Source organism: Protopterus annectens, chromosome 7.part0 (assembly GCF_019279795.1).
Source record: "Protopterus annectens isolate FY-2018-M chromosome 7.part0, PAN1.0, whole genome shotgun sequence".
NCBI classification, from domain to species: domain Eukaryota; kingdom Metazoa; phylum Chordata; order Ceratodontiformes; family Protopteridae; genus Protopterus; species Protopterus annectens.
The window spans coordinates 1259670247-1259697212 of NC_056739.1; the positions used below are offsets into that span (position 1 = coordinate 1259670247).

General features: G+C 40.3%; 1 protein-coding gene across 1 annotated transcript in view; it reads left to right on the top strand.

Annotated features, from left to right (window-relative positions):
• The window catches only part of SMAD6 (SMAD family member 6), a 509609-nt gene that overhangs the window by 38085 nt on the left and 444558 nt on the right, over positions 1 to 26966 (top strand). Inside the window, exon 2 of the mRNA XM_044077875.1 lies at positions 17384 to 17440. Coding sequence (XP_043933810.1) covers positions 17384 to 17440 — 57 coding nt within the window. The remainder of the gene's footprint in view (positions 1 to 17383; positions 17441 to 26966) is intronic.

Genomic DNA, 26966 nt, shown 5'->3' on the forward strand with positions numbered 1-26966 from the left:
TTTGATCAGTGGTTCCCATCCCCCTCCTGATAAAAGGCCTAGGCAAGACACTGACTATGATTCCTCTGACCAGGTTTCTATTTCCTCTGATTCCTCTTCAGATCAGGGATATTCTCTTTCTCCCTATGAGGACTCTGATGCAGAAGAATCTATACCTTCAGCCTCTCCGCCTGAGGATTATTCTTTTGGGGAAACCCTGCATACCATGAGGGATCATTTCCATTGGAAGAGCCAGGATTAGTCAGAATCCAAGAAAAGGCTCAGAGACTTTCTTTTATTGCCTCAGCACAGGCCCCTGGCTATCCCCCCTGTGCTTGATATTGTTGATGATGTTTTCTCTGAATCCACTCTGTCTCCTGATTCTTTACCCCCTGCACCAGTCAAGCCAGACATGTACTACAGGGTCCCTGACTCTCATACATTTCTTTACTAAAACCCTGCTGCAGACCCAGAAACAATTTCTCAGGGTCCCAAAGGGGTTAAGGCTTCCACTGCTAAAAACCCTGTCCCCTCTGATAGGGATTCCAGAGCTCTGGATAGATGAGGGGAAAAAAAGTTTACACTTCTGCTACTTTAGCTGTAAGGGCTTTAAACTGCCAGTTTCACATGCTTAAATATCAACAGTACCTCATGTCTTTGTTAAAACAGAAAATGCTTACAAACTCAGAAAGTCCTGACAGTAAGGAAATGCAGGATTTATTGCATGCAGCTGAACAAGTGGGAAAGCATACTCTGCGATGTGGTTTTGATTCATTAGAGGCTTCTTGTAGAGCCGCAGTTACAGGCTCTGTCATTCGAAGGCATGCTTGGTTGAAAGAACAAAGTTTACCTGAACATGTTAAAGTAAAATTATTGGATGCTCCACTACAGCATGATACTTTGTTTGGTGTTAAGGCAGAAGAGGTGTTAAAGAAAATGGAGGATAAAGCAAAATCAATGCAGACAGTAAAGGATTTCTTACAGGTTCAACCACCTAGGTTTAGCAGAAACTGGCCTTAAAAAAATTGGTCCTTTCCGGTGTCAGGCCACAAAGAGGCAGATACAGACGCCCAAGAGGCAGATCTCAGCCCCAAGGCTCCTACAGACCTAAACAATGGGGTGCTTCAGCCCCCAAAGGAGGAGAAGACAAATCACAACCTTATAGGAAACGGTCCCAATGACTTCCCTCTACAAATGCCAAGCACTTACCTTTTGGCAGCACCCCTAGGGGTAAAACTAGCACTTTTCTCACAAATTTGGCACATAATCACGCAGGACAAATGGGTACTGAATATTGTTTCTCAGGGTTACAGGGTCCACTTTCACACCCTTCCAAAATCAAAAGGTATGCCAGACCTGCCACAAAACCAATGGGCAGAGGCACAAAAACAAATTGCTGCTCTCATGGACATGGGAGCTATTCAAAGAGTGCCACAGCAAGAACAGGGACAAGGATTTTACTCAAGACTTTTCCTAGCACCCAGAAAGGACAAAGCCTGGAGACCAATACTGGACTTGTCAATCCTAAATACTTTCCTGGATGTTCCAAAATTCGAAATGTTAACACTGCACCAACTTCTACCCATGCTGGGCAAGAAGGCTTGGCTAGTTACTTTGGACCTCAAGGAGGCATACCCACATGTCCCAATCAGACAATCTTGCAGAAGATACCTCAGATTCATAGATGGTTCAATGCATTACCAATTCTCTGCACTGCCCTTTGGCTTATCTACTGCGCCCAGGGTCTTCACAAAATGCCTGGAACCAATAATTGCATTTTGCAGACAAAGAGGAATTCAAATATATCCCTACTTGGACGACTGCCTTATTCAAGCAGAGAGCAAGGACATTCTTCTAAAACATCTGGCGTTTGTAAAAAGATTACTAATTTGCCTAGGGTACACAGTAAACGAAAAGAAATCAAAACTAGTGACCTCTCAAGAGATAATATTCCTGGGTGCAAGCTTAAATACAACTGCCCAGATGGCTTATCTAACGCCAGACAAACAAAGGCAACTGACTCATTACTTTCAAATGATGGCAACAAAGACCCAGATCCCTGCAAGAAAAATTCTGCAGGCCCTGTGCTTCATGGCGTCCTGCATTCTACTAATTCCATATGCAAGACTGCATATGAGGAAATTACAATGGTATCTAAAAAGTGTTTGGACTCAATATTGCCACAGCCTGGAAACGATAATAACTTTAATTCCCTGCCTACAACAGGAGTTTCGATGGTGGTCCCGGGCCTGTCACCACAACAAGGGACAGCCTTTCACCTTACCCTCAGCCAGGCAGACAATAACAATGGATGCATTGGATTATGCCTGGGGGGCACATATGGCAGGAAAATGTATTCAGGGCACGTGGCCCAAGGAACAAATGCATCTTCACATCAATCAAAAAGAGATGCTAGCTGTACAGAATGCCCTGACAGCTTTCAAGGACCTACTACATCCAGGACAACTATTAATAAAGACGAACAATACCACAGTTATGTGGTACATAAACAAGCAAGGGGGGGCACATATTCCTACCCCCTCTGCAGGCAAGCCATGACTTTGTGGAACACAGTACGGACCTATCAAGTACATCTGCAGGCACAATTCCTGCCAGGAACAAAAAATACACTGGCAGACGAACTAAGCAGAAATCTCATGGATCCTCACAAATGGAAACTAAATCCGCAGGTCTTCAGCATGATAACAAGGAAATGGGGACACCCAGACATAGATCTTTTTGCCTCCCCTCACAACTGCCAGCTACAGAAATTCTGCACAAGAACTTATTACTCACAAGCATGGAAAGTGGATGCTCTATCACTCGGCTGGAAAACCCTGACAGTTTATGCCTTCCCTCCACTGCCTCTTCTTCCCAAGGTGCTCCTAAAAGTCAGACAAGAGAGGCCAAAAATGATCCTGATTGCCCCAGACTGGCCACGCCAGCACTGGTACCCAATCCTAAAGAGCTTGTCTCAAGGCCCAGCCTGGCCTTTACCTCAAATTCCTCATCTTCTGACTCAACAAAACAATCAGGTTCTGCACAGTCTACTCAGAACCTTAAATCTGGCTGCATGGCAGATAATATAGCCACTCAGACCACACCTCTCTCTAAAGCTGTTATGGATGTCATTTTAGAAGCCAGGAGGCCCAGCACTAGGAAATCTTATGCAGAAAAATGGAAGAGATTCTGTGCTTGGAACCAGGCACAAGGGCACGAACCACTTGTTCCAAATATACCTCCGATTTTACAATACCTAACTGAGATGCTGGACAAAGGCCTATCCTTCTCATCTATTAAGATCCATGCCTCTGCCATTTCAGCTAATTACAATACGGAACCTCCTATTTTTTCACATCCACCACTAAGACAGTACCTCAGAGGGGCTAAAAACATAAGACCCCCAAGGAGAGCACCAATATCTACTTGGGATCTCAATTTTGTTTTAGAAAAGCTCACACTGCGTCCTTTTGAACCAGCCAGCACAGTTGATATAAAATTCTTATGAAAAACTGCTCTGCTCCTAGCAATAACTTCAGCAAGAAGAGTCTCAGAGTTACAAGCATTAATGGCAGTGGAACCTTTCATCATTTTTCACCAGGACAGGGTCTCTCTAAGGACAAACCCAACATTCATGCCAAAGGTGGTTTCCAATGTGGCTCTTAACCAAACCATTCATTTGCCAACTTTCTATCCAAATCCCCAGAATAAAGGGGAGAGACTGCTGCACACTTTGGACATACACAGACAGCTACGATTCTACTTGGACAAAACAAAAGTTTTCAGAAAAACTGAGCAACTGTTTGTAGCCTGTGCTGCAGGATCACAAGGAAAGTCCATCTCAAAGCAGACAATTTCAAAATGGATAGGACACTGCATTCGCTTCTGTTATGCACAACATGGCAAATCAGTACCTAAGGGCATTAGGCCACATTCTAACAGAGCAGCAGCCACTTCAGCAGCCTTTCTCAGAGACGTACCAACCAAAGACATTTTAGAAGCTGCAACCTGGAGTTCAGTGCACACTTTCACCAAGCACTACCACTTACCTCAACTCTAAATCCAGAGCAGGCTTTGCCACTGCAGTTCTGCAGGGCCTGGTAGCCTCACCTAATCCTATTTAGGCCCAGCCACCCAACCTCAGCTTTGGGATTCAACCCAAGTGTAATGACTGCAACAGTGAAACACGATGGACATAGTACAGTTGTGTACCTACCATAAATGTAGATGTTCCAGTGTATTCACTGTTGAAGTCCAGGTTACCCACCCACCATCCCCCTTTTCATTGCTGGGGCTTTTCTGTACTTCTCAACTCTATACAACCTATGTGGTGTATTTGCTTGTAGATGAAGGAAATGTTTATTTTAGTACATGCATGCTTTTTGGCATAATTTTTTTCAGCCTTCCTATCTGGGGGCACCTGACATCTGGGGCAAGAAAAACTGAAGAAAATGGCGTCGGTTGTATCTTTTATACCCCTGACGCACTGACGCCAGGGAAGAAGCGACAACAACCGACGCCGGACCTAGGGTTTGGAACTCTGGCCGACTGCGGGTAGCCTGCCGCCTGCCAGCAGGATAACCCAAGTGTAATGACTGCAACAGTGAATACACTCGAACATCTACATTTATGGTAGGTACACAACTGTACTTTTCCTAACAGTTATATGCCGTATTTTATCTACCTGCCATTGTATGTCAAGCAATATATTTTAAACTGTCAAATTTATGTGGTCTCTTTTTAATCTCTTATGCCAAATTTAACTGCCCCAAAGTGAAAATGGATGTTTGTGTGTGTGTGTGTGTGTGTGTGTGTGTGTGTGTGTGTGTGTGTGTGTGTGCATATATGTGTATATACACACACTCCTACAGTGTCCTTTCTTTTTTCGTTTTATATATATATATCTATATATATATATATAAAAATGTGTGTGTGCGTGTATATAATTTTATATCTGCATATTATTTAATGAATTTAGATGTGTTGCTTATGTATTTCGTGAAATAAGGAAGATCACATACGGAAACCTACATGGATGCATATATTTGGTGTAAATGTATAAAATATACACAGAAGTTTAACTCCCTAGCATCGCCACATTTTTTCAGTGCCAAAAGAAAAAAAAATCATAATTTATTCCTGCATATAATCCTGGTTTACCAGAATTTAAACATGCCAACCTATATAATATCTATACCTTATTTCATCCTGTTGATTAAAATCAAAATAGTCTGTCGCAATGTTCATTACTTCTACATAAAAGAATATTCAGTTTTTCCCCCAAGTCATAAAAAATGCAAATAAACTAAGGCTAGGCAATGAGCTATCAAAAATACATCTACTAATGATAAATATAAATGCAACACTTTAAAATCATAATTCTGTTGTGTAAAAAAAACAATGTACCCGGGGTAAGAGTTTTTTTTTTAGCAGAGTTTACTGACCCCAACGTGTAATGCTGTTTTAAATTTTCTCAGTTTGGTAACAGAATATAGACATAACAGCTACTGTTACTCTTCAGTATGGTTAGCATGTTTCTCTAATGTAAATAAAAAATTAAAAGCAAATAACTTAAAATATCTGTAATAATTTTCATGTTAATAAAATTGCATATCACCACAAATTGGATGGATTTGAAATTGTTGCCATAAAAAAGTCTTTGTACAAGGTATTACCTATCCAATCAAAAAGAATGTTGGAGGAAAATATTTCAGATTTGTGCACGAGAACGTAAAAATGCAGTAATATTATATATGTATTTTTTAATTCAGATTCCATAATATTTTATAAAAATATGTTGAATTTTACTTTTGTGTTTAAAAAAATTCTAAAAACAGATATCAGCTTGCTGTTGAGTCCTTATTGAGGCTGTTGCATGTTTTGTGTTTCATTTAGTGCAATCATTCACAGAATTTAACAATGGAAAAGGTTTTGGCATTTATGTTGACAAATTCAATACTTTTTTGTACTTATTGTACATACTTTCAGCATTAGTTTTTTGTATTTATTTTACTGTGCATACGTGTGTGTGTGTGTGTGTGTGTGTGTGTGTGTGTGTGTGTGTGTGTGTGTGTGTGTGTGTGTGTGTAAAATGCATGGAGTTGTCAAGTATGACTTGGTTGAACTGAGCTTGAAGTTTTAATTGAATAAATTGTCCGGTTGGCTGTGATCTTTGTTTGGATTTAGTGTAAGTTAATGTCTTTTTTTTTTCTGTGTAGTTACACTGCTAAATTACAAAGCAGCTTGTGTTTTGTCCAAGATAGGCAGACAGTGGAGTAAAATAAATTGTCCTTTTCCCCATTGTTATGCAGTCTCGTTGTTGGCATATCATGGGTATGGGCAATGTAGAGAGCTTGCCTCACCAGTGCTGTTTCTGGTTGGGTTTGATGGTCCCCATTGGAGTCTGCATTTGGTTCAGTTGTTTCTCAATGGAAGCTTTATTTGCTGTATTGATACCGATCCATACATAACTAAAAATGGTAAAAAAAAGTCTATATTAATTCAAGTTATAAGACTTGGAGGCAGTTTTATTGTTTTGGGTTGGTTGGTTTGTGAGAGCCTATGAATGCAAAATTGAGAATGGAAAATTATTTCTTTGCGAGAAAACAAAGAACAAATGAGTTCCTGTTTGCACTAAGAGTCAGTCATACAGGTGCAGAGACATCTGGAATACTTTGCAGGGCTGTAACAGCTGTATCCTTTTCTTACTCTGCTCATTTTGTGTTTAGGAATTTTGACAGGAGAATATCCATATGACTAAATCTTGATACTACTGTGGTTATGCATATTTCAAGGAAAGTATCAGTAGCAGTTAATACTAGAAAAGTGCTGGACTTTAAAAGAATGGAAAGCATAGGTATCATTAAGCAGTTAGAACCAACATAATGTGTGAATGGTTACTGTTGTAAAACAAAGCGAGATTTGCATTTGACTTGTCCCATAAGATCTGTGTAATGTGATTAAATTATTTTCAGTATTGGATGCAAACTAAGGATTCTGCTAACTAAAGACAAAGAAATGTCCAACTTATCCACATTTAATATACCAGATGCAGCGGTAGCGTTGTTGCCTCACAGCAAGAGGTTCTCCCGTTCGATTCTCGGCTGGAGTGCAGGGAGTGCCTTGTGTGTGGAGTCTGCATGTCCTCCCCGCGGTTGGGTGGGCGTTCGAAAGACATGTGTAAATGGGCGTGCCTTAGTTGAAGGTTGAACGTCGAGCTGGCACCTCGGCGTTCGTGAAAATCTACTGCCAATCATTAGCGGACCGGAGTTCCGCTGTGGTGACCCCTAACTGGGAAAAGCCGAAAGACAACAACAACAATGCACCATTATTAAGGTACAGAATTCTTAGACTTCCTTTTGGTATTGTGTCATTGACAGAGGTATTCCAAAGAGTAGTTGCACATGCAGTTAAAGACTTGGAATTGTTTCAGGCACACATGCAAATTGAGGCAATCTTATTTATCAGACAAGCAGGACTTATTAGAGCTTCAAGAGTGTTTGGGTAGTGCAGTAGTTTCCATTACAAGAAAGAATGGAAAAGAATCTAGAAATGTAATGATCCTGACTTGGAAATGCAGTTACTGAAAGAAGTTATTGTGATGGGAAAGACTGAGCAAAAATCATTAGTAAGGAAAGAAATCTAGCCTTATTTTAAAAGGTAAAAAAATGTAGTTTCCACTCAACTGAGAAGAAAAATGCTTGAGAGAATACATGGATTATGTATGTGAATCACAAAGTGCAAAGAAAGAACAGGAGATAAAATGCGTTGACCAGAAATGTTCATTTAGAACAGGTGATGTAGAGTTGTGCTATATGCAGTTCACACGAGAGACAGACAGTGTAGCATTCCCAGTATCAAGTCAGTTATACACTCATTCATTCTTTCTTTCTTTTTTTTTTTTGTTTTTTTATCAGGAAGGTTTGACTGGACACAACCACTTTTCAGCAGAGGGTAGGGGAGAAAGTCCCAGGAAAAGCACTTAAACATTGTTAGAATAGCATGTAATTAAAAAAACAAACAAAAAAAAAACATGTTTTGGACTCCTCTGTGGAGCAGTGTGAGCATGGATTTCTTTCAGGTTAAAAAAAGTTATCTAGATAAGCATTCACATTAATACATGTAGAATGTTTTCCAAGTAACTGTGAAATGGTCAAACTGATGAGTGCAGGTGTGATTAATGTCTTAAGTTTATATTCTTGATACGAAGTTAAGTTTACCCATGTCATATCTGACTATTCCACAATACAGAAAATACAAGTGGAAATTCGGCAAAGTTATGTCCACTCCATTCAATCTGTAGCCTAGTGGACAAATAGAACTATTGAACCAACGTAGACTTTTTTTTATACAAGTGCAGTAGCAAAATATTGTCCTCTCATAATTCTGGAATATAAGTATATTATTATTTGGCAAAATGGTAAAAAAGAAATTACCTACTTTCCAGTATTTTACAGATGTCTGAAAACCAATACTGAGTAAAGGAGATGCTAGGACGAGAGCAACAGATATAGAAGTAATATGATGGAAACTGGGGAAAATAGACTCGGGCTTTTGAGACAAGGAGAGACTATAAAGGCAGTAGAAACATTTTCAGTCTGAAGCTGACTTTATTGCTACAGTAGTCTGTGGGGAAAGTGGAACATTTTTTAAAAGGAATTGTGTGTGTTTGTGTAAGACAGATAATGTTGAAACTTGAAAGAAACTGAACAACCAGAAGTGCCAATACTAAAACTGTCCCAGAACGAAAAGAGATTGTCAGACCTATGACAACCAAGAGCCATACAGGGTTTTGTAGACCTGTCTCAGAGAAAACATGTAATGCAGCAAGGACATCAGATGATCCAAGAGAGAACAGCAGTATCAAGTGTTGACCAGGCAGGCACAGGTACAGTTTAGGAGAGTTGCTCATTGTAAAATGATAACTTTTAAAATTATTAATGTTAAGTATTGCATGTTGTCTTATACAATTAATTTGAAATTTGTAAATGTTAAAATATGCTAATTCTGACAGTTTAAGATCATGTGGTATACATGTTGAAAATAACTGAATTAAGTTGTGGAGACTCTTAACTTATTTGAGAAATATCCAAACATTATAGCATGGAACCACTGTTGGACTGAGTATTTTATTTTTGTGTCAGTGATGCTGTTCAGTGTCCAGAGGAGCAAGGTGGCATGGCACTTCAGCTTTTCTTCACCGTACCACATCCTTAGTACAGTCCTGATTTTTGTGTAAAACTTGCACGAGCCACCTTCTCCCGGTACTTCACCACCCCCTCCAAAATAGTGATTGATTTGTTTTTTCTAAATTGTCCATACATGTTACATGTGCAACTCTGGAAGTTAGGTCAGATTGGAAGAGAGCTTATTCACCTACAGTAATTTCCTATGGATAGATAATTGTACTGTAGAGCTTATCCTGCTACTTTAACATCTTCTTGTAGGGTGAGTTTCTCCTTCAGCTGTACTTCCTTTTCAATGGTCTTTTGTAAACGTTTTTTCATGTTTACTTAAGACTTTAGCTTTACTTAACATACTAAGATAATTACGCGGTGGTACAGCGGTAGCGTTGTTGCCTCACAGCAAGCGGTTCTCCTGTTCGATTCTCAGCTGGAGTGCCTTCTGTGTGGAGTCTGCATGTCCTCCCTGCGGTCAAGTGGCCTCCGAAAGACATGCGTGAATGGGCGTGCCTTCGCTGAAGGTTGGGAGTCAGGCTAGCAACTTGGCACCATAAAAATATACTTCCAATCATTAGCGGACTGGAGTTCCACTGTGGCGACCCCTAACCGGGAAAAGCCGAAAAACAAACAAACTAAGATAATTACTTAACATGCTAAGGTAAATACAGAAGCAGAATGATTTATTGGTTAAAGTTGTCTGTTTTGTACTCAAAAAAGCACCTCTTGAAGATCATGCTTCCTTGATTTGTCTTGTTCTTTTTAGGGTTATGCCATGTAGTGGTGGCTGTTTTCACAGAAATTTGTCATTTTATGTCTGTAGTTCACAGTAATATTACATCTGCTGGTCAAATTTCATGGTAGCATGGGAAATGGTTCATGTGGAACCTGATACACCATTTCTTAACAGAGTGCGCCTCCTGGTTTTGGCAACCTTACAGGTGGAACATTCATTCTGAAATAGCAAAACACTGAAGTTTCTCCCTAATGTCCACATTCTCTCTTGTCCCGTCCTGCTTTCCCCATTGTGAAATGTGTGCACCAACTGTCTTGCTTGAGTAACAAGCTTTTTTGGAGGTCCTAAGCAGTAGGTGTACTTTTTCTGCTTTCCCTATCAAGGCAAACCTTTTTGTGTTATGTCTCTGAAGCAGGGCCACCACCTTCAGACCAAAGAGCATGCTCCCAGTACATTGGTCAGAATTGGTTCAGGGGATAGCCTTGAAAGTGCAGTAGGCCTCAGGACCATCCTAAGTAACATTTCATAGTGATTATGGTATTTGTAAAAGAGTAGGTTTCTCCTTTCTGCAAGATGTGATATTAGACACCAATAGTAAATCTCTTGTAACATTTGACATTTTTTGTAGAATAAGTGTATTTATTGTTTTATTTGTCGCCTCACAGCAAGAGGTTCTCCCGTTCGATTCTCGGCTGGAGCGTCTTCTGTGTGGAGTCTGCATGTCCTCCCCGTGGTTGAGTGGCGTTCGAAAGACATGCGTGAATGGGCGTGCCTTCGTTGAAGGTTTGGCGTCGAGCTGGCACCTCAGCACCATAAAAATCGACTGCCAATCATTAGCGGACTGTAGTTCCGCTGTGGCGACCCCTAACTGGGAAAAGCCGAAAGAAAAACATTCTCCTGTTATGCATGCATACATACTATACTGCCTTATGCATATATACTGCATTATGTTTCTTTGTTACAGAGTAATCAGGGGCTTGAGTGATCTGCTTTGTTTCTACCTTAGCAGCTTCAAGCATTGTCTGTGTTGCTTCTTACTATTCCATTCCTCTCATAATATAGAAAAGTGTTGTGCTGGAATTTTCAGGTGTGAGCAGTATGTGTGATACTGGATTTAAAAAAAATATCAATGTCAGATGCAGCTTGTTAGTTTGGACCCTGCATAATAGCATGTTATGTTTAATAACATCTGTTCTTTTAGATTGTGGCCTGATCTAGACTAGGGCATTTCTCATGTTCTGTAATATTTTCATGCCTCTGACTATCTTGGATATGTAAGAATGTGTGGAGGAAGTATTCCCTTCCCACCTCTTGTGCAAAAAGATTGCTGATTTTAATTCATTTGAAGTTGTCAGAAATATTGTTGTTCAAAACATAGCTAGCTTCTTGAAAAAAGTCATTCTCATTTCTAGACCATCTGTGAGAGCCTCAGTTCTCATTAGCTAGCATTTGGTTAAGAAGAGTCAAGTTCTCCTACACCAGTGGGGAGTAGACACAATTGTGTAAATGCAAAACAAACCTTAAAGTTTAGAACCTTGTCAGCGGTGTCTTGCAGATCCTGTTAAGAAAGGGAGGAGGCTCTGGGATTCCTTATTAGCCTGTGCGGCTTGAGAAATCTCCGAGGTCTGAGTTTGCAGTGCTTCCCAACTTATTGTTTGTACTAGTACTGGTACTGCAGGCATTGCATGATGGAAAGGCCAGCAACCTGCAGTACTTTTGCTGACATACAGGTGTAGCTGTACTGCAGGCAGGTTAGGGGAAGGGTCCTGTGCATGCACAGTCATTATTTCCCATGCTGTCTGTTCTGTGCACAAGGGTGGCATTTATTTCTGTTTATCACATTTACAAATGGAATTCAGGCTGTGCTGCAGTGGTACATGTATTTTGATACATGAACATGTGTGCAAAACAGTTTTTTTTTACTTTACATGCATACTTTAAGCTGAGATTTACTGTCAAGGTCAAGTGCTGGATAGCAGGGCTGTCTGCAATGCTGCCCTGAAGTTTTATGGAATCTGGCTTAAGGAATCAAGTTATATTGGAAAGGAATACTATGACTTTGTCTTGGTTTACTTCCAGTTTGTCTTACTGCTGACAGATAAACACTGTTTTTTGTCTTTCCTACGCTCTTGCACTGCTGTCAGACCCTTAAACTAGTACCTATTCATACTTTTATATCTCCTTACTCTCTCTTCTTCACTCACTTCCGTACATCAGTCAATTTTTCTCCCAACTTTCTGAATATGCTGTAACTCTGTTTTTTTTCTCTGACTTCATTGTCAAGTAAGTTGTAACTATTCTTAACCAATGTTTTCACATTATGTCTAATTTGGTATAATTACTTAAACTGTAGGTAATTATGTATTATTTTTGAAGATTGTAAAATTATTGTTCTTAAAACGTTTTTGTAATACTTTGGAGCTTTTGTCCCTGGGCCTCCACTGAAAGTTGGCACCTACCCAGTCAAACTTCCTGGTAATTAAATGTTAGTTAAATAGCGTGTGACTTTTTTTCCCCTTTCAGGTGACTCATCTTATTTCTGTGGCATGGGGTAATATGGTTTTCCCTGTAATGGAGTAGCATAATTTCTTAGAATTTAGTTAAGTATACCTTTTCCATTATTTTTGACTGTCATGATGGCCAAATAAATGTGAGATTCTCAGATTGTACTTTCACTCACTTCTGTACTTCAATCAATTTCTCTCCCGACTCTCTTTCTAAATATGTCATAACTCTTTTTTTCTCTCTCTCACTTCATATTACAATTCCTGTCTTTATTATACTAACTTAATTTTTCTATAAATTGACTACATTTTCTGTAAATATTGAATCATTGCCATGTAAGCTGTATTTTATTCCTAACCAATGTTTTTACATTATGTCTAATTTGGTATAATTACTTAAACTGTAGATGTTTTTGTATTATTTTTGAAGATTATTACAAAAACATTTTAACAACATTAATTTTACACTTTGGAGTTTTTCTCCCTGGGCCTCTTCTGAAAATTGGTAAATAGTGTGATTTTTTTTTTTTTTTTTTTTTTTGCTCCTTTCTCGTGGACTCATCTTATTTCTGTGGCATGGGGTAATATGTTTTTCACTGTAATGGAGTAGCATAATTTCGTAGAATTGAGTTAAATATACCTTTTCCATTATTTTTAAAAGACTGTCATAATGTCCAAATGCATGTGAAATTCTCAAATTGTACTTTTTGTGTTTTTTATGTGTGGCTTGCAGGTACACAGAAGATTCCTCCCTGATCACTAGAAATGTACCTTGCCTTTATCATTCCATAACTCACTTTTCCAGCACTGACATTATTGTAACTCTATGAAATGTTTCCCTTTACTGACATAAGCAAAAGGAAGGGCTTTGTAATCCATTGATTTCAGTGGATATATTATTGTCCATCCAGGGTCATGTCCATGTTCTCACCCTGTCCCTATAGTGACATCACCAAAGAACAAAAATAAAATTGTGTTTTTTATTAAGGAATGTTTTATTAAGGAATGTCCCACGTAACAGAGGTTTGATATTGGGGAGTGTGTATCATAGCCCTTAAGTTATCAGGTGCCTCAGTGTGTACACTTAATGTGACTACTCACCATGTATATAAGTATTTAAAGGTGCTTAACATCTGATAATGTAAGAATGACCCTAATAAGTAAATATCGTATATGCCTCTGCTTGGCTTTGTGAGCCAGTATATGTTTGTCTGTGTATGTTTGTGCATATATGTATGTTATATACACATACGTTTGTACATACAAGTACCTTTTCCAGTTCTGTTTGTTTTCATTAGCAAAATATGCTTTCATAAAATCATTCATTCTTTCTTTATCTGCTTTGTCTAATTCATTAGAGTGAAGAACCTGTCTTAGCAGTCAGGGACTCAAAATATACTGACTTCCTATGCAGAATTATTTTTGTCTTGGGGAACCAAGCACACCCCCTGATTCATACCTGAAGGGTGTTTGGAGCATCACAGTGGGAGTTGAGGGGGAACAACATTTATAAACCCACGCAGACTTTACACAGGCTGTGCCTCACCTGGGAGCCGAACCAGAAAATGAAGAGATGTGAAGCAGCAGTTTTTGACCACAAAACCCCTCCTACTGCTTTGCCTTCCTAAAACAGTAGAGGACATTAAATGTGGCTCAAAGTATATGGTTTCTTTTGACTTGCATAGAGATTATTCTTTTGAGCTCCCTTTGCTTTCTGTGATTAGACTCTTGGTTCTGGAGTGTAGGCAGTGTATGTTAGACCTTTGCTTCCATGTGGTCTGTACATGTGAATTACAAAAAGCACATTAGGGGCTACTTTAAAAGATGCATTATATAATATTTTCTCTTGAATGCCTTTTACAAGATATGGGCAGTGCCTCTTTAAATACTTGTTCGTTGCCATTATGCACATAGCTGGCAGTCACTGAGGCATGTCCTGATAAGGCTGTGTTTATTTGATGTCACTGATGGTAGACATTTGGACTTTCCTAATGGCTCTGCAGGATGTGCTTTGCCTATGCCTGCCTTACTTTTTTTAAGATAAAACAGAAGCAGTAATATTGAGATATAAAAGCATCTCAAATGTAAATACAGAAGCCCAGCAGAACGAGTTGCAATAGTCCACAATGAACAAAATGTACCCCCCCTCCCCCTTTGTAGAAGTATGCAGAACTTGGGCAAATTCCGAATCCCTTGCTTCCTTGGCTGTTGTGCAGTTATAATTATAAGGCAGTAAATCACTGTTCTACAACTTGTGCTGAGGGGAATGGCCTGACCATGTACCTTATTTTTTTTAATTACTTTAGAAAAGAGCCTAGAAAATGAAAGCTTGCTGGAGCAAATAAAACTAGGATTTAAATTGACAAAAAGTTTTTTTTTTTTGTTTGTTTTGTTTTCTTTTTATTTGGCCCAGTACCTTTGAAATGAGATCAGTTTCAAGTTGTGCTTTAAAAGGCCTTTTTTTTTCATAAGGAGGTCCCCTTCTGCTGTTTAGGTGAAGGAGTGGTGATAATATGCAGTTTGCATATTGCTGGCGCCAGCCTGACTAGCTGTTTATCTGACTGACTGATCCAGGCAATTCCTGCTGCCTTTCTTAAAGTGATAGTACACCTCCTGCTGAACTCTGCCTGAGCATTTCCACTGAAATCTTTTTTGTTACAATGTGCATTTTGAAGCATTAAAATGTGTGTGGGTTTATATTATGTCGAATATGTGTATGTTGTGTCTGTATCTGTGTAGTTAGTGTGTTAGAAGAGATTCCAGTTATTTATAGATAGCACATGTTTTTGTGCCTGATTCATTAGTAGAAACTGCAGTGAGATTTGTCCATTTTCATTATTTTACGTAGGGCTTCTTTTTATTTTGAAAAGCAAGTTCATTAAATCAAGAAGGTTCTTGGCTTACAGATGTAGATTTGGGATGTATGTGAGAGAACTGAGCAGCTTAATGACTTCACACAGTCAAATGCACACCCAGGGGTATTTTATATATATATATATAGATATATATAGATATAGATATATATATATATAGATAATATATATATATATATATATATATATAGATATATATATATATATATATATATATATATATATATATATATAATATATATATTAATGTGGAGATGTTTGAAAATATAATATTCTCTTCTACTACTTGTATTTTTTTCAGTTGTTGTATGTATTGTTTTGTATAGTGCCTGCCTAGAATTTCATTGCTGTTTTAGCAGGTTCCATTATAAAATGATAATTCCCTAACAAGGCAAAATTAGCAGTGTTTTTATGTACTTATTAGTACTGTCAACTCCTATCCTTGAATAAGTTGCATGCGGTCCTGTTCACCAAACTACAGTTGTTTGCTAAATACTTCCATTTATGCAAAGTGCTGAGCAAAGCATGGGTTTGAAATCTGTTTTGACCCTATTAATACATTTCAAAGTGGTCAGTGCTGTGACATATAAAAGGTGTATTATTGCTTTTTGCACTGTAGTGTGGGAGTCAGCAGAATGCATTTACCCCCTTACTTTGACGCACCTGGGAAGTATCCAGGAAAATTTGCAGGAATTTATATATACACACACACGCACATATATGTATATGTATATGTATATGTATATATATATATATATAGGTGCACATGTCTTAAACAGAAAAATATTTCAGTATACACTGTATGTGAATATGTAAAAGTTGTTAGAATTCCTTGATTGTTTCTGACATTGACTGCCGTGGTCACCAAGTTTGATGCAAAGATCGTTTTGGATATACTTCTTAATAAGGATAATAAAATATGAACTCACTTTTTAAAGACTAGTCCCCCCATTACTTTATTCACTTTTCTGTTAGATTGTCTGCATTTTTAATTGTGCTGATAAAATTGTATGGTATTGTTTGTAGCCTAGAGTGATAGTTTGAAATGCATCCCTAAAGATGCTGTATATTCTGTATGTGTTATATTTGCTTGTCTAAATACTTGAACATTTCCTGAGCAGACCAGTCTTCTGTAAAATCACCACCTTTGAACTTGTCTGTTGCTGTCTAATGGAAGTGATTAGAATTTAATTGTTTGCAAGTCTTGTGCACCCCTTTTTGTACAGATATTTTTTGCCATGTATTTGCTATGGAACTTTAGCTGTTTTCTTTCTGTAACAGACTGAAAGTACATAATGATGCAAGATTTCTCCTAAGCCCTCTGTACACTTGAGGTTCACTTTATTCCACGTCCAATAGATCCAAGCAGACACATGTGATACAGTGAACAAAAAATGTTTTAAAGCATTTAAGCAAAGAGAAAAAATACATTTTAAGTACTACTGCTGTTCCACAGTCATTGTGTTATGTATAATTTTGTTTTCATATATAGTACAGGTATTATTTAATGTTTACTTATGCTGAGCTGACTTGCATGCTATCCTGTCATGTCATAAAGCAGTAGAATAGAAACAAAACCTAAGTAATTTGTTGTAAAAACTAAAAGCCATTGACTGCATTGTTGAATGCAAAGCAGTTGAAAATGTTGACACTTGCAAGTTGTCAGAAATGCATGTTTCTGGAAACCGCATTCAGCAAGCAAGTCAGTAATATGATTTAACATTATGCTATTTAGTGTGTTATTTGGATGAGGAAGAAAAGAAAAGCCTGTGGGAATTTATTTAGTGAAGCAGTAGCAAAGTAAGAACATAACCAGGATTTAAGACAAGCAGGAGTCAGAAGAGATGGGGAGATGTTAGAGTTGAAATGAAACCGATTAAAAAAAGCCCTTTTTGCACCACTACTACATGAAATTAGAGGCGCTCTAAAGACAGGAGTGAGGTTTAAAGGCTCATGCTTTTTAAGCAGCGCCATCATTTACTACTGCTAGATATTACAGCCAGCAAGACAGTTTTGAGCATCTGATCCGTGCTTTATTGCAGTAGAAAAAGCTTGTTTTTATATAGGTCATGACTTAACAGTTGCTAATGTAAAATGTTTTTTCTTTTTCAGAATCTCCACCGCCTCCATATTCACGGCTTTCTCCAAATGATGAGCAAAAGCCACTGGGTAAGTTCTTTCCCTTTAGATGTTGCATTTGCCCCTTCTTAGATTCAAATTCCAAACCTTATACGTTGGCATGTGCTTTTCTGGTGGGGAAGGATGCAATAGTAACAAGAAAGTTTACTACTTTGGAATTTTAAAACTTAAGTTGAGTTTCATGCTGAGGACCCCAGAAAATAAACTCATACATACATGCCCAAAAAGGTAACAGGCATGCAACTTGGAGCTTAAGATAACCATGAAAACAAGTCATTCCTCCAAAATATGAAGAACTTTATTTAAGCGGTTTTACCACTTTCACCTTTCTAATATTAAAGACTTCTTTGCAACATTCTGAAGAAGTCTTCAATATTTGAAAGTGAAAACACTAAGGCCACTAATAAAGGTCTTGATTTTTCAGGGGCATGTACTATTTTTTTATTTAAGTGTAATGGAATGAATAGTTGTCTCATGCGGCTCTCTTCAAATTTGACTCTCTACTTTTATGCACTAGTGTACCTGGCATGAGCTTGGAAAAATACTGACATGAGCTTTTCAAGTGTTTTTTTAATTCTGTTTGTGTTTTTAACTGTCCTGTGATTGATTATCAGGAAAACAGGATAAAGAGGTAACGTTTGTCAGCCTCGTAGCTCATCTCACCTATGTATTTTATGTGGAAGTAGATGTAGAAGTATTGAAAAGTTGATAAAAGGTGGCCCATTTCCAGTAGTCACTGAGGTGCTTAGACTTGTGATATGTAGGCAAGAAGAGCTTGGACCACTTCCATATGTAGTAAGACTTGGAAGTAGTCATGTCCTCCTGACTTTTACCTTTAACTACAGGTTTATGTTACTGACTTCCTCTCATGGCAGTTTGATCTTGTCTAAAGGCTAGATAAACTGTTATAATCTTGTTATACCACTCTTTTTTTTTTAATTTGGTATATGTGTCATTTGTGTACATTTTATGTAGACATAGATTAGTTCATTAATGTTTTTATGCACATGGTGAACCTTTTAGTACAGGGGGGGGTTATTGTTTTCCTTCTGTACAGTAAAAATTCTCCTTAACTCTGTGGCTGGCAGTTTCATATTGCCTTTCTCCCAGCATGAGTGCTTGCTTAGAGGCAGGAGAAAGCCTGCTTCCTGCCAAGAAAGATGTCCTTATTACCGAACTTGTCATGGTATTGTCTCCTAAAGTTACTGTTTCAAGAGGGAGTGCTTGCTGAGAACACTGTCATTGTGTATTGGATGCTTGGATGACTGTAAGGAGGTAGGAGTAAGATAAAAGGAAGATAATAACACTGGAGAAAACTGCTATACTAGGATGTTTTTACTGAGCCCCGTGCACTTGGTAGTGTTTTGGGGAGGGTCTTTTCAGTGTGCACGGTTTGGGAATGTTTAAAATGGAAAGTCTGAAAAATGTAACTTGGCTTTGTGCACTCTCCCCCATCCTTTTCATAATAATTTAGCATTTTGTTAACAAGTAATGTGCATGGTTTGAAGCTGACACAAGTTTCAGACCTGCCTCATTTTGTATCAAGACCAGTACTTCCACACTGTTTTCCCCTGGTTTTGTAAATGGAAAAATTTCCATTTTTTTTCCAAAGTAAGATTTTTATTAGATGGCTGATGTTTCTTATATTGTATTGCCTCCAAGTGAGGTTATTATGTTTTTTTTTTTTTTTTTTTTTTTTTTTAATTTGCTATTTGCTGCATGATAATGTTGGGCAGAGTGAGACTTGTCAGAAAACAATGACAGGAGTACAAAACTAAACATTATTTGTGATTAGTGACTTAAAGCTTTGCAGTGTGTGTTTTAAACTTGTAGCTGTGTTGCACTTCTGTAGTTGTTTTCCTCTGCCTTGCTAACACCTCTGATTTTTTTTTTGTCTAAGCAGGAAAGAACATGACTTTTACCAGCTTGTAGTGAAAAAAAAATAGTTTCACAATGTAGAACATTAAAATGATTCATTTGTCAGGTTTGCCTTTGGGTTACAAGGCAGCTTTGTTCTTAGGGCAGATGTTCATCGTGTTACCCTGCTGCAGTCATCACACTTGGGTTATCCTGTCGTCAGGCGGTCCCGCAGTCGGCCGGAATTCCAAAGTCTTGGTCCGGCGTCGGTTGCTGTCACTTCTTCCCTGACGTCAGTGCGCCAGGGGTATATATAATGCATCCAACGAAATTTTCTTCAGTCTTTCTTGCCGCGCGGTGCCTGAAGCTGAAGCAGTTCGCAAGTGCCGGTCGGCCGACTCCTGAGATTTTCGAAGTCGAATTTCAGATCCGAAGTCTTCAATAAAGAAGTACCTCGTTGGGGAAACTTTTCTTGCCTCAGACCGATGTCAGAAAAAGTTAACAATTGTATTTCTTGTGGGAAGCAAATACCTCATAAGGATTTCATTCTTACTGCATACCTTGCCTAGGCCCAGACCACGACGTCACTAGTTGTCGTTTTTGTGCTAGGTTTAATAAGCATACTATAAAACGACGCTTTGATTTCGCACGACAGTACTTTGGTAGAAAATTTAACTACTCTATGCCGTCGGAGCAACCGACTACCGGCATGCACAAAAAACGCAAGGATAAGGACAGGCAGCCTAGACCCAAGCCAGACTCCGAGGCATCAGCTGGTCCGGTCTCCGGTCTTCAGTGAGGCTCCGACACAGCCCCTGACTACCGCAGATCTGGAACCCGAGACCGCTTTGGAGCTTTTGGCGGAGAGTACTAGGCCGACGCAGCCATTTTGTTTAGCCCCTACCGACGACACTGCTGATAAAGATGTCGGTGCTGCAGAAACACCTTCAGTTTCTGAAGGCGTCTTCAGACCGACGACGCTCATCATAAAAACGTATCCTAAGACTAAGACTCCTATTAAACCTAAAAAGACTGCACTTCAGTCTCCAGTTCAAGGCCCCATGCCTAAGAAACAGATGCTCAAAATGGCTGAAGATTTGATCTCTTTAATCAGGGGTTCCCAACCCCCACCCGACAAAAGGCCTAGACAAGAGGAAGATTATGCCTCCTCTCCTCTGAACAAGTGTCTATTTCCTCAGGCTCCTCTGAGGACCAAGATTACTCCTTCTCCCCTTATGAAGATTCTGATGCTGAGGATTCTATTTCCTCAGCTTCTCCTCCTGAAGACTATTCCTTTGGGGAAACATTACACACTATGAGGGAACATTTTCACTGGGAAGGTCAGGACTACTCTGACTCAAAAGGCTCAGAGAGTTTCTTTTACTCCCCCAGCACAGACCACTTGCCATCCCCCCAGTTTTAGACATTGTGGATGATGTTTACTTAGAATCCAGTTTGAACCCAGACTCTCTGCCACCTGCTCCAGCCAAACCTGACAGATACTATAGAGTGCCTGATTCCCACAAATTCCTTTATAAAAGCCCTGTTGCTGATCCAGAGACTATCTCCCAGGGTCCCAAAGGGGCTAAGGCTTCTATGGCAAAAAATCCTGTACCCTCTGAAAGGGACTCCAGAGCACTAGACAGGTGGGAGAAAAAGGGTTTACACCTCAGCCACTCTAGCTATGAGGGCACTAAATTGCCAATTTCACATGCTAAAATATCAGCAATTTCTAATGTCTCAGTTAAAACAAAAAATGAGCACACTCCCTCAACAGTCTGAATTGAAAGAAATGCAGGATCTGTTGCATGCAACTGAACAGGTGGGCAAACATACTTTACAATGTGGGTTTGATTCTTTGGAGGCTTCCTGCAGAGCTGCTGTCACTGGGTCTGTTATACGTAGGCATGCTTGGTTAAAGGAACAAACTCTGCCTGATCATGTTAAAGCAAAGCTTCTAGATGCTCCCTTACAGCAGGATGTTCTTTTTCGAGCTAAAGCAGAAGAAGTCTTAAAGAAAATGGAGGATAAGGCAAAATCTATGCAGACAGTCAAAGATTTTCTACAGGTACAGCCCCCTCGCTTCAGCAGAAATTGGCCAACAAAAAATTGGTCCTTTCCAGCTACTGACAGACCACAGAGGGGTAAATACAGACGTCCAAGAGGCAGAGGACAACCACAAGCACAGTACAAACCTCGACAATGGGGCACTGCAACACAGAAGGGAGGAGAAGACAGGTCCCAAACTACCAGAAGGCAAACTCAATGACTTGCACCTCATCTGACCAAGCAACACTCTCTTGGCAGCCCCCTTGGGAAGAAAACTCGCACTTTTTTCAGACAACTGGCACATTGTCACAAAGGACAAATGGGTCCTAGACATAATTTCACGAGGATACAGATTCCATTTTCACACCTTGCCAATGAAAAGAGGAATGCCAAACCTGCCACAAAATCAATGGGCAGAGGCACAAAAACAAATTACAGCTCTCATGGACATGAGAGCCATTCAACTGGTACCTACTCCAGAACAAGGCCAAGGATTTTACTCAGGACTCTTTCTAGTTCCCAGAAAGGACAATGCCTGGAGACCAATTCTGGACCTTTCAATTCTAAACACCTTCTTACAAGTACCCAAATTCAAGATGCTAACACTACAGCAGCTCCTTCCCATGTTGGGCAAGAAAGCATGGCTAGTAACATTGGACCTCAAGGAGGCATACCTGCATGTCCCTATCAGACAAAGTTGCAGAAGATACCTCCATTTCATTGCAGGTTCAACCCATTTCCAATTCTCTGCACTGCCCTTTGGCTTATCTACTGCGCCCAGGGTCTTCACAAAATGCCTGGCACCAGTAATTGCATACTGCAGACAAAAAGGAATTCAAACATACCCATACCTGGACGACTGCCTCATCCAAGCAGAAAGCAAGGACATCCTCTTACAACATCTGGCTTTTGTAAAACATCTTCTAAGTTGCCAGGGGTACACAATAAACGAAAAGAAATCAAAACTAGTACCCTCACAAAACATGACATTCCTGGGTGCCAGCTTGAATACAACGGCCCAGAAGGCTTATCTGATGCCAGACAAACAACTACAACTGACTGAATATTTCAAAACAATGGCAACAAAGACCCAATTACCTGCAAGAAAAATTCTGCAGGCCTTGGGCTTCATGGCATCTTGCATACTACTAATACCATTTGCAAAGCTGCATATGAGGAAATTACAGTGGTACCTAAAAAGCGTATGGTCTCAACACAGCCACAGCTTGGACACAATGATATCTCTCATTCCCTGCCTATAACAGGAGTTTCTATGGTGGTCACAGGCATGTCACCTCAACAAGGGTCAGCCTTTCACCTTGCCCCCAGCCAGGCAAACTGTAACAACAGATGCATCGGACTACGCCTGGGGGGCACACATGGCAGGACAGTGCGTTCAAGGCGTATGGACTGCAGATCAAAGGAATCTGCACATCAATCAAAAAGAGATGCTAGCTGTACAGAATGCTCCGACAGCCTTCAAGAATCTATTACATCCAGGACAACTTACAATAAGGACGGACAACACCACAGTAATGTGGTACATAAACAAGCAAGGGGGTACACACTCCTACCCTCTATGCAGGCAAGCAATGACCTTGTGAAACACAGCTCTGGCTTACCAAGTTCAGTTACAAGCTGAATTCCTGCCAGGATAAAAGAACACATTGGCAGACGACCTCAGCAGAAACATCATGGATCCCCACGAGTGGAAACTGGATCCACAAGTATTTGCAATGATAACTCAAAAATGGGTCCTTCCAGACATAGACCTGTTTGCCAGTCCTCAAAACTATCAACTAACAAAATTTTGTACAAGGACACTTCACCATCAAGCTTGGAAAGTGGACGCACTCTCATTCAGTTGGAAAAACCTGACAGTATATGCCTTCCCTCCATTGCCTCTCCTCACAAAGGTGCTTCTGAAAGTCAGAAAGGAGAGACCACAACTGATACTCATAGCCCCAGGCTGGCCACGCCAGCACTGGTGCCCACTATTGAGGAATATGGCCCAGGGCCCACCTTGGATTTTACCACAAATTGCCCATTTGCTCACACAGCAAAACAATCAGATTCTTCACAGCCAGCTCAAAACCTTAAATCTGGCTGCATGGCAAATCACCTAAGCATCCAGCCAGCTCCTCTTTCCCAAGCAGTTATGGATGTTATTCTGGAAGCTAGGAGGCCCAGCAACAGGAAGGCCTATTCGGATAAATGGAAAAGGTTTTGCGCCTGGAACCAAGCTAAAGGCCAAAACACTTCAGCCTCATATGCCTCAGATTCTACAGTATTTAACTGAGATGTTGCACAAAGGACTTTCTTTTTCTTCCATTAAAATCCATGCATCAGCTATTTCAGCCCACTACAACACGGATCCACCCTTATTTTCGCATCCACTTCTAAGGCAGTTCCTCAGAGGGGCAAAAAACATTAGGCCCCCCAGGAGAGCACCTACACCAACATGGGACCTCAATTTTGTTCTGGAAAAACTACCTCCCTTTGAACCAGCTTTCTCTGCAGATCTACAGTTTCTATCATGGAAGACTGCCCTGCTGCTAGCAATAACTTCAGCTAGAAGAGTCTCAGAGCTGCAGGCACTAATGGCAGAAACTTTCCTCATTTTCCATCAAGACAGAGTTTCTCTACGAACTAATCCTTCCTTCATGCCTAAGGTGGTTTCCAGTGTGGCTTTAAATCAAACCATCCACTTACCCACCTTCTTCCCAAATCCACAGAACAAAGGAGAAAGACTCCTGCATTCCTTGGACATTCACAGGCAACTTCGTTACTACTTGGATAAAACTAAGGCTTTCAGAAAATCTGACCAGCTCTTTGTATCCTATGCTACAGCTTCACAAGGGAAGGCTATATCAAAACAAACCATTTCCAAATGGATAGGACATTGCATTCGTTTTTGCTATACCCATCATGGAAAACCAGTTCCTGCTACCATTAGGCCCCACTCTACCAGGGCAACAGCTACATCTACAGCCTTCCTCAGGTGGGTTCCAACCAAGGGGATTTTGGAAGCTGCAACTTGGAGTTCAGTACACACCTTTACCAAGCACCATCACTTACCACTTTACTCTAAGACTAGAGCTGGCTTCGCCACTGCAGTTCTGCAGGGCCTTCTAGCCTCCTCTAACCCTCTAACTCCTCCACCCATCCTTAGCTTTGGGATTCTACCCAAGTGTGATGACTGCAGCAGGGTAACACGATGAACATAGTACAGTTTTGTACCTACCATAAATGTAGATGTTCGAGTGTACACCCTGCTGCAGTCCAGGTTACCCTCCCTCCATCCCCTCTGATCTAACTGGCTAAATCTCTGCAATACCTTCCTGATGTATTTGCTTATAGCTGGAGGGATTTTGTGTTTGTGCAAAAATTACTTAATTTGGTACTAATTACTGACCACCTTTTTGGGGGCACCTGACATCTGGGCAAGAAAAACTGAAGAAAATGGCGTTGGATGCATTATATATACCCCTGGCGCACTGACGTCAGGGAAGAAGCGACAGCAACCGACGCCGGACCAAGACTTTGGAATTCCGGCCGACTGCGGGACCGCCTGACTACAGGATAACCCAAGTGTGATGACTGCAGCAGGGTGTACACTCGAACATCTACATTTATGGTAGGTACAAAACTGTACTTTGTAGCAACCAGACTAGAGGCTTCATTTCCAAGTGCGCTACAGTCTGACAGCATGACATGCGTTCCCCAATTCCACCCCATTGTTACATAGTATAGTTAGCACACTGCATCCATTCCCTAATAGTACCTTGTTATTGCGTAGTATACTTGGTCATTTGCATCTGTTCCCCAATTTCACCCATTAAAATACATTATACTTAGCACATGACATCATTCCCTAATTGTGCCTAGTTATCGCACAGTATGGCATCTGCCTCTGATTGTACTAGGTTATTACACAGTGTACTTAGCACATGGCGTCCATTCCCTAATTGTGCCCAGTTATCACACAGTATGGCATCTGCCCCTAATTGTACTCAGATTTTAGACAGTATACTTAGTACGTGGCATCTGTTCACAGTAATTGCACAGTCAACTTGGCACATCACATCCATTCCATAATCGTACCCTGTTGTTGCATAGTATATGCAATGCATGACATGTATTCCCTAATTGTGCCTCTTTATTGCACAGTGTACTTGGCAGACTAACATGGTTTTCAAGTACCTCTGGACTCCCTGAAGAACAAGGAGCTAACTCTAAATGGTATTTTTGTTCTTAATCAATTCTGGTGAACAGTAACTTTTTTTATTTAACTTTTCAAACATTTGCTTCTCTGACAGAGTTTTCTAGTCTTTTGACACTACCAGCTCCATGTAGAACTAAAGTTGAATGCAACATAAATATATGCTGTGTCCTTCAAACCACAAGCATTGATACATGTTACTGTACAGAAGGCAGTACTGCCTGAGAAGGGGATGCTTTGATGCTACCTAGTCTGAGACAGTTATGTAAAGAGCAGTCACCATATGAGCTGTGGCCGTTGAGATCTTGTTTAGTAAATAGTGATTGTTATGATGTTAAGTAATGTAGTGAGGCATACAGAATACAAATCCCCTCCTGAACAAAGTCACACAGAGAAAGTAGTGACACAGTAAAAGGATGAAACAGCAGTATGAAATTGTAACATGCATGTGTGTGTGTGTGTGTGTGTGTGTGTGTGTGGGGGGGGGCGGCTGTCCTAAAGCAGATAATGGTCAATTCACGGTGTGTGTAAGTAACGAGAAATAATGTGTTAAACAGTGTGTCATTCCCAATTTTTAAGTGAGAAGAAGGAAGTAAGAAAGGGGGAAGCAGAAATTAACACCCGGCGGCTGCAGTGGTGCACCGGTTAGCATTGCTGCCTCACAGCAAGAGGATGTTCTTCGTGTTTCACTGTTGCAGTCATCACATTTGGGTTGTCTGCTTGCAGTAGCCCTCAGTCGGCCTGATTATCATAGTCTTGGGTTCTGTGTCAGTTGCTGTCTCATCTTCCGTGACATCAGGTAGTCAGGGGTATAAAGCATGCAGCCGACGCCATTACATAGTCTTTCTTGCCGTGCGGTGCCCGAAGCAGAAGCAGTTCGCAAGTGCCGGTTGGCCGACTCCTGAAATTTTCGTTTTGGAGTTTCAGAACCAAAGTCCTCAACTAAAGCTAAGTACCCCGTTGGGGAAGCTTTTTCTTGCTCTAAACCGATGTCAGTAAAAGTCAATAATTGTATTTCTTGCGGAAAGCAAATACCTCACAAAGATTTTCATTTGTACTGTATTCCTTGCCTAGGCCCTGACCACGACGTACCTCGCTGTCGGTTTTGTGCCTTATTTAAGCAAAGAACTGTTCGTCGTCTGTATGTTTACGCTTCTAAATATTCTGGTACTCTGTTCAATTATCCAGATATGTCTTCGGTAAGCCATCTGACTACCGACATTCTGAAAAAACGCAAAGATAAAGACAGAGACAGGCCACCTAGGTCCAAAGCTGCAGACAAAGCTTCTCCTAAGCCAGTCACCAGTTTGCCGGTACTCAGTGAGGCGCTTTCACAGCCCCTGATACCCACTACTTCAGATTCGCAGGCCTCTACTGAGACACATTCGGAGTCCGGTATGCCGTGAGATGCTTCAACTGTGGAACCTG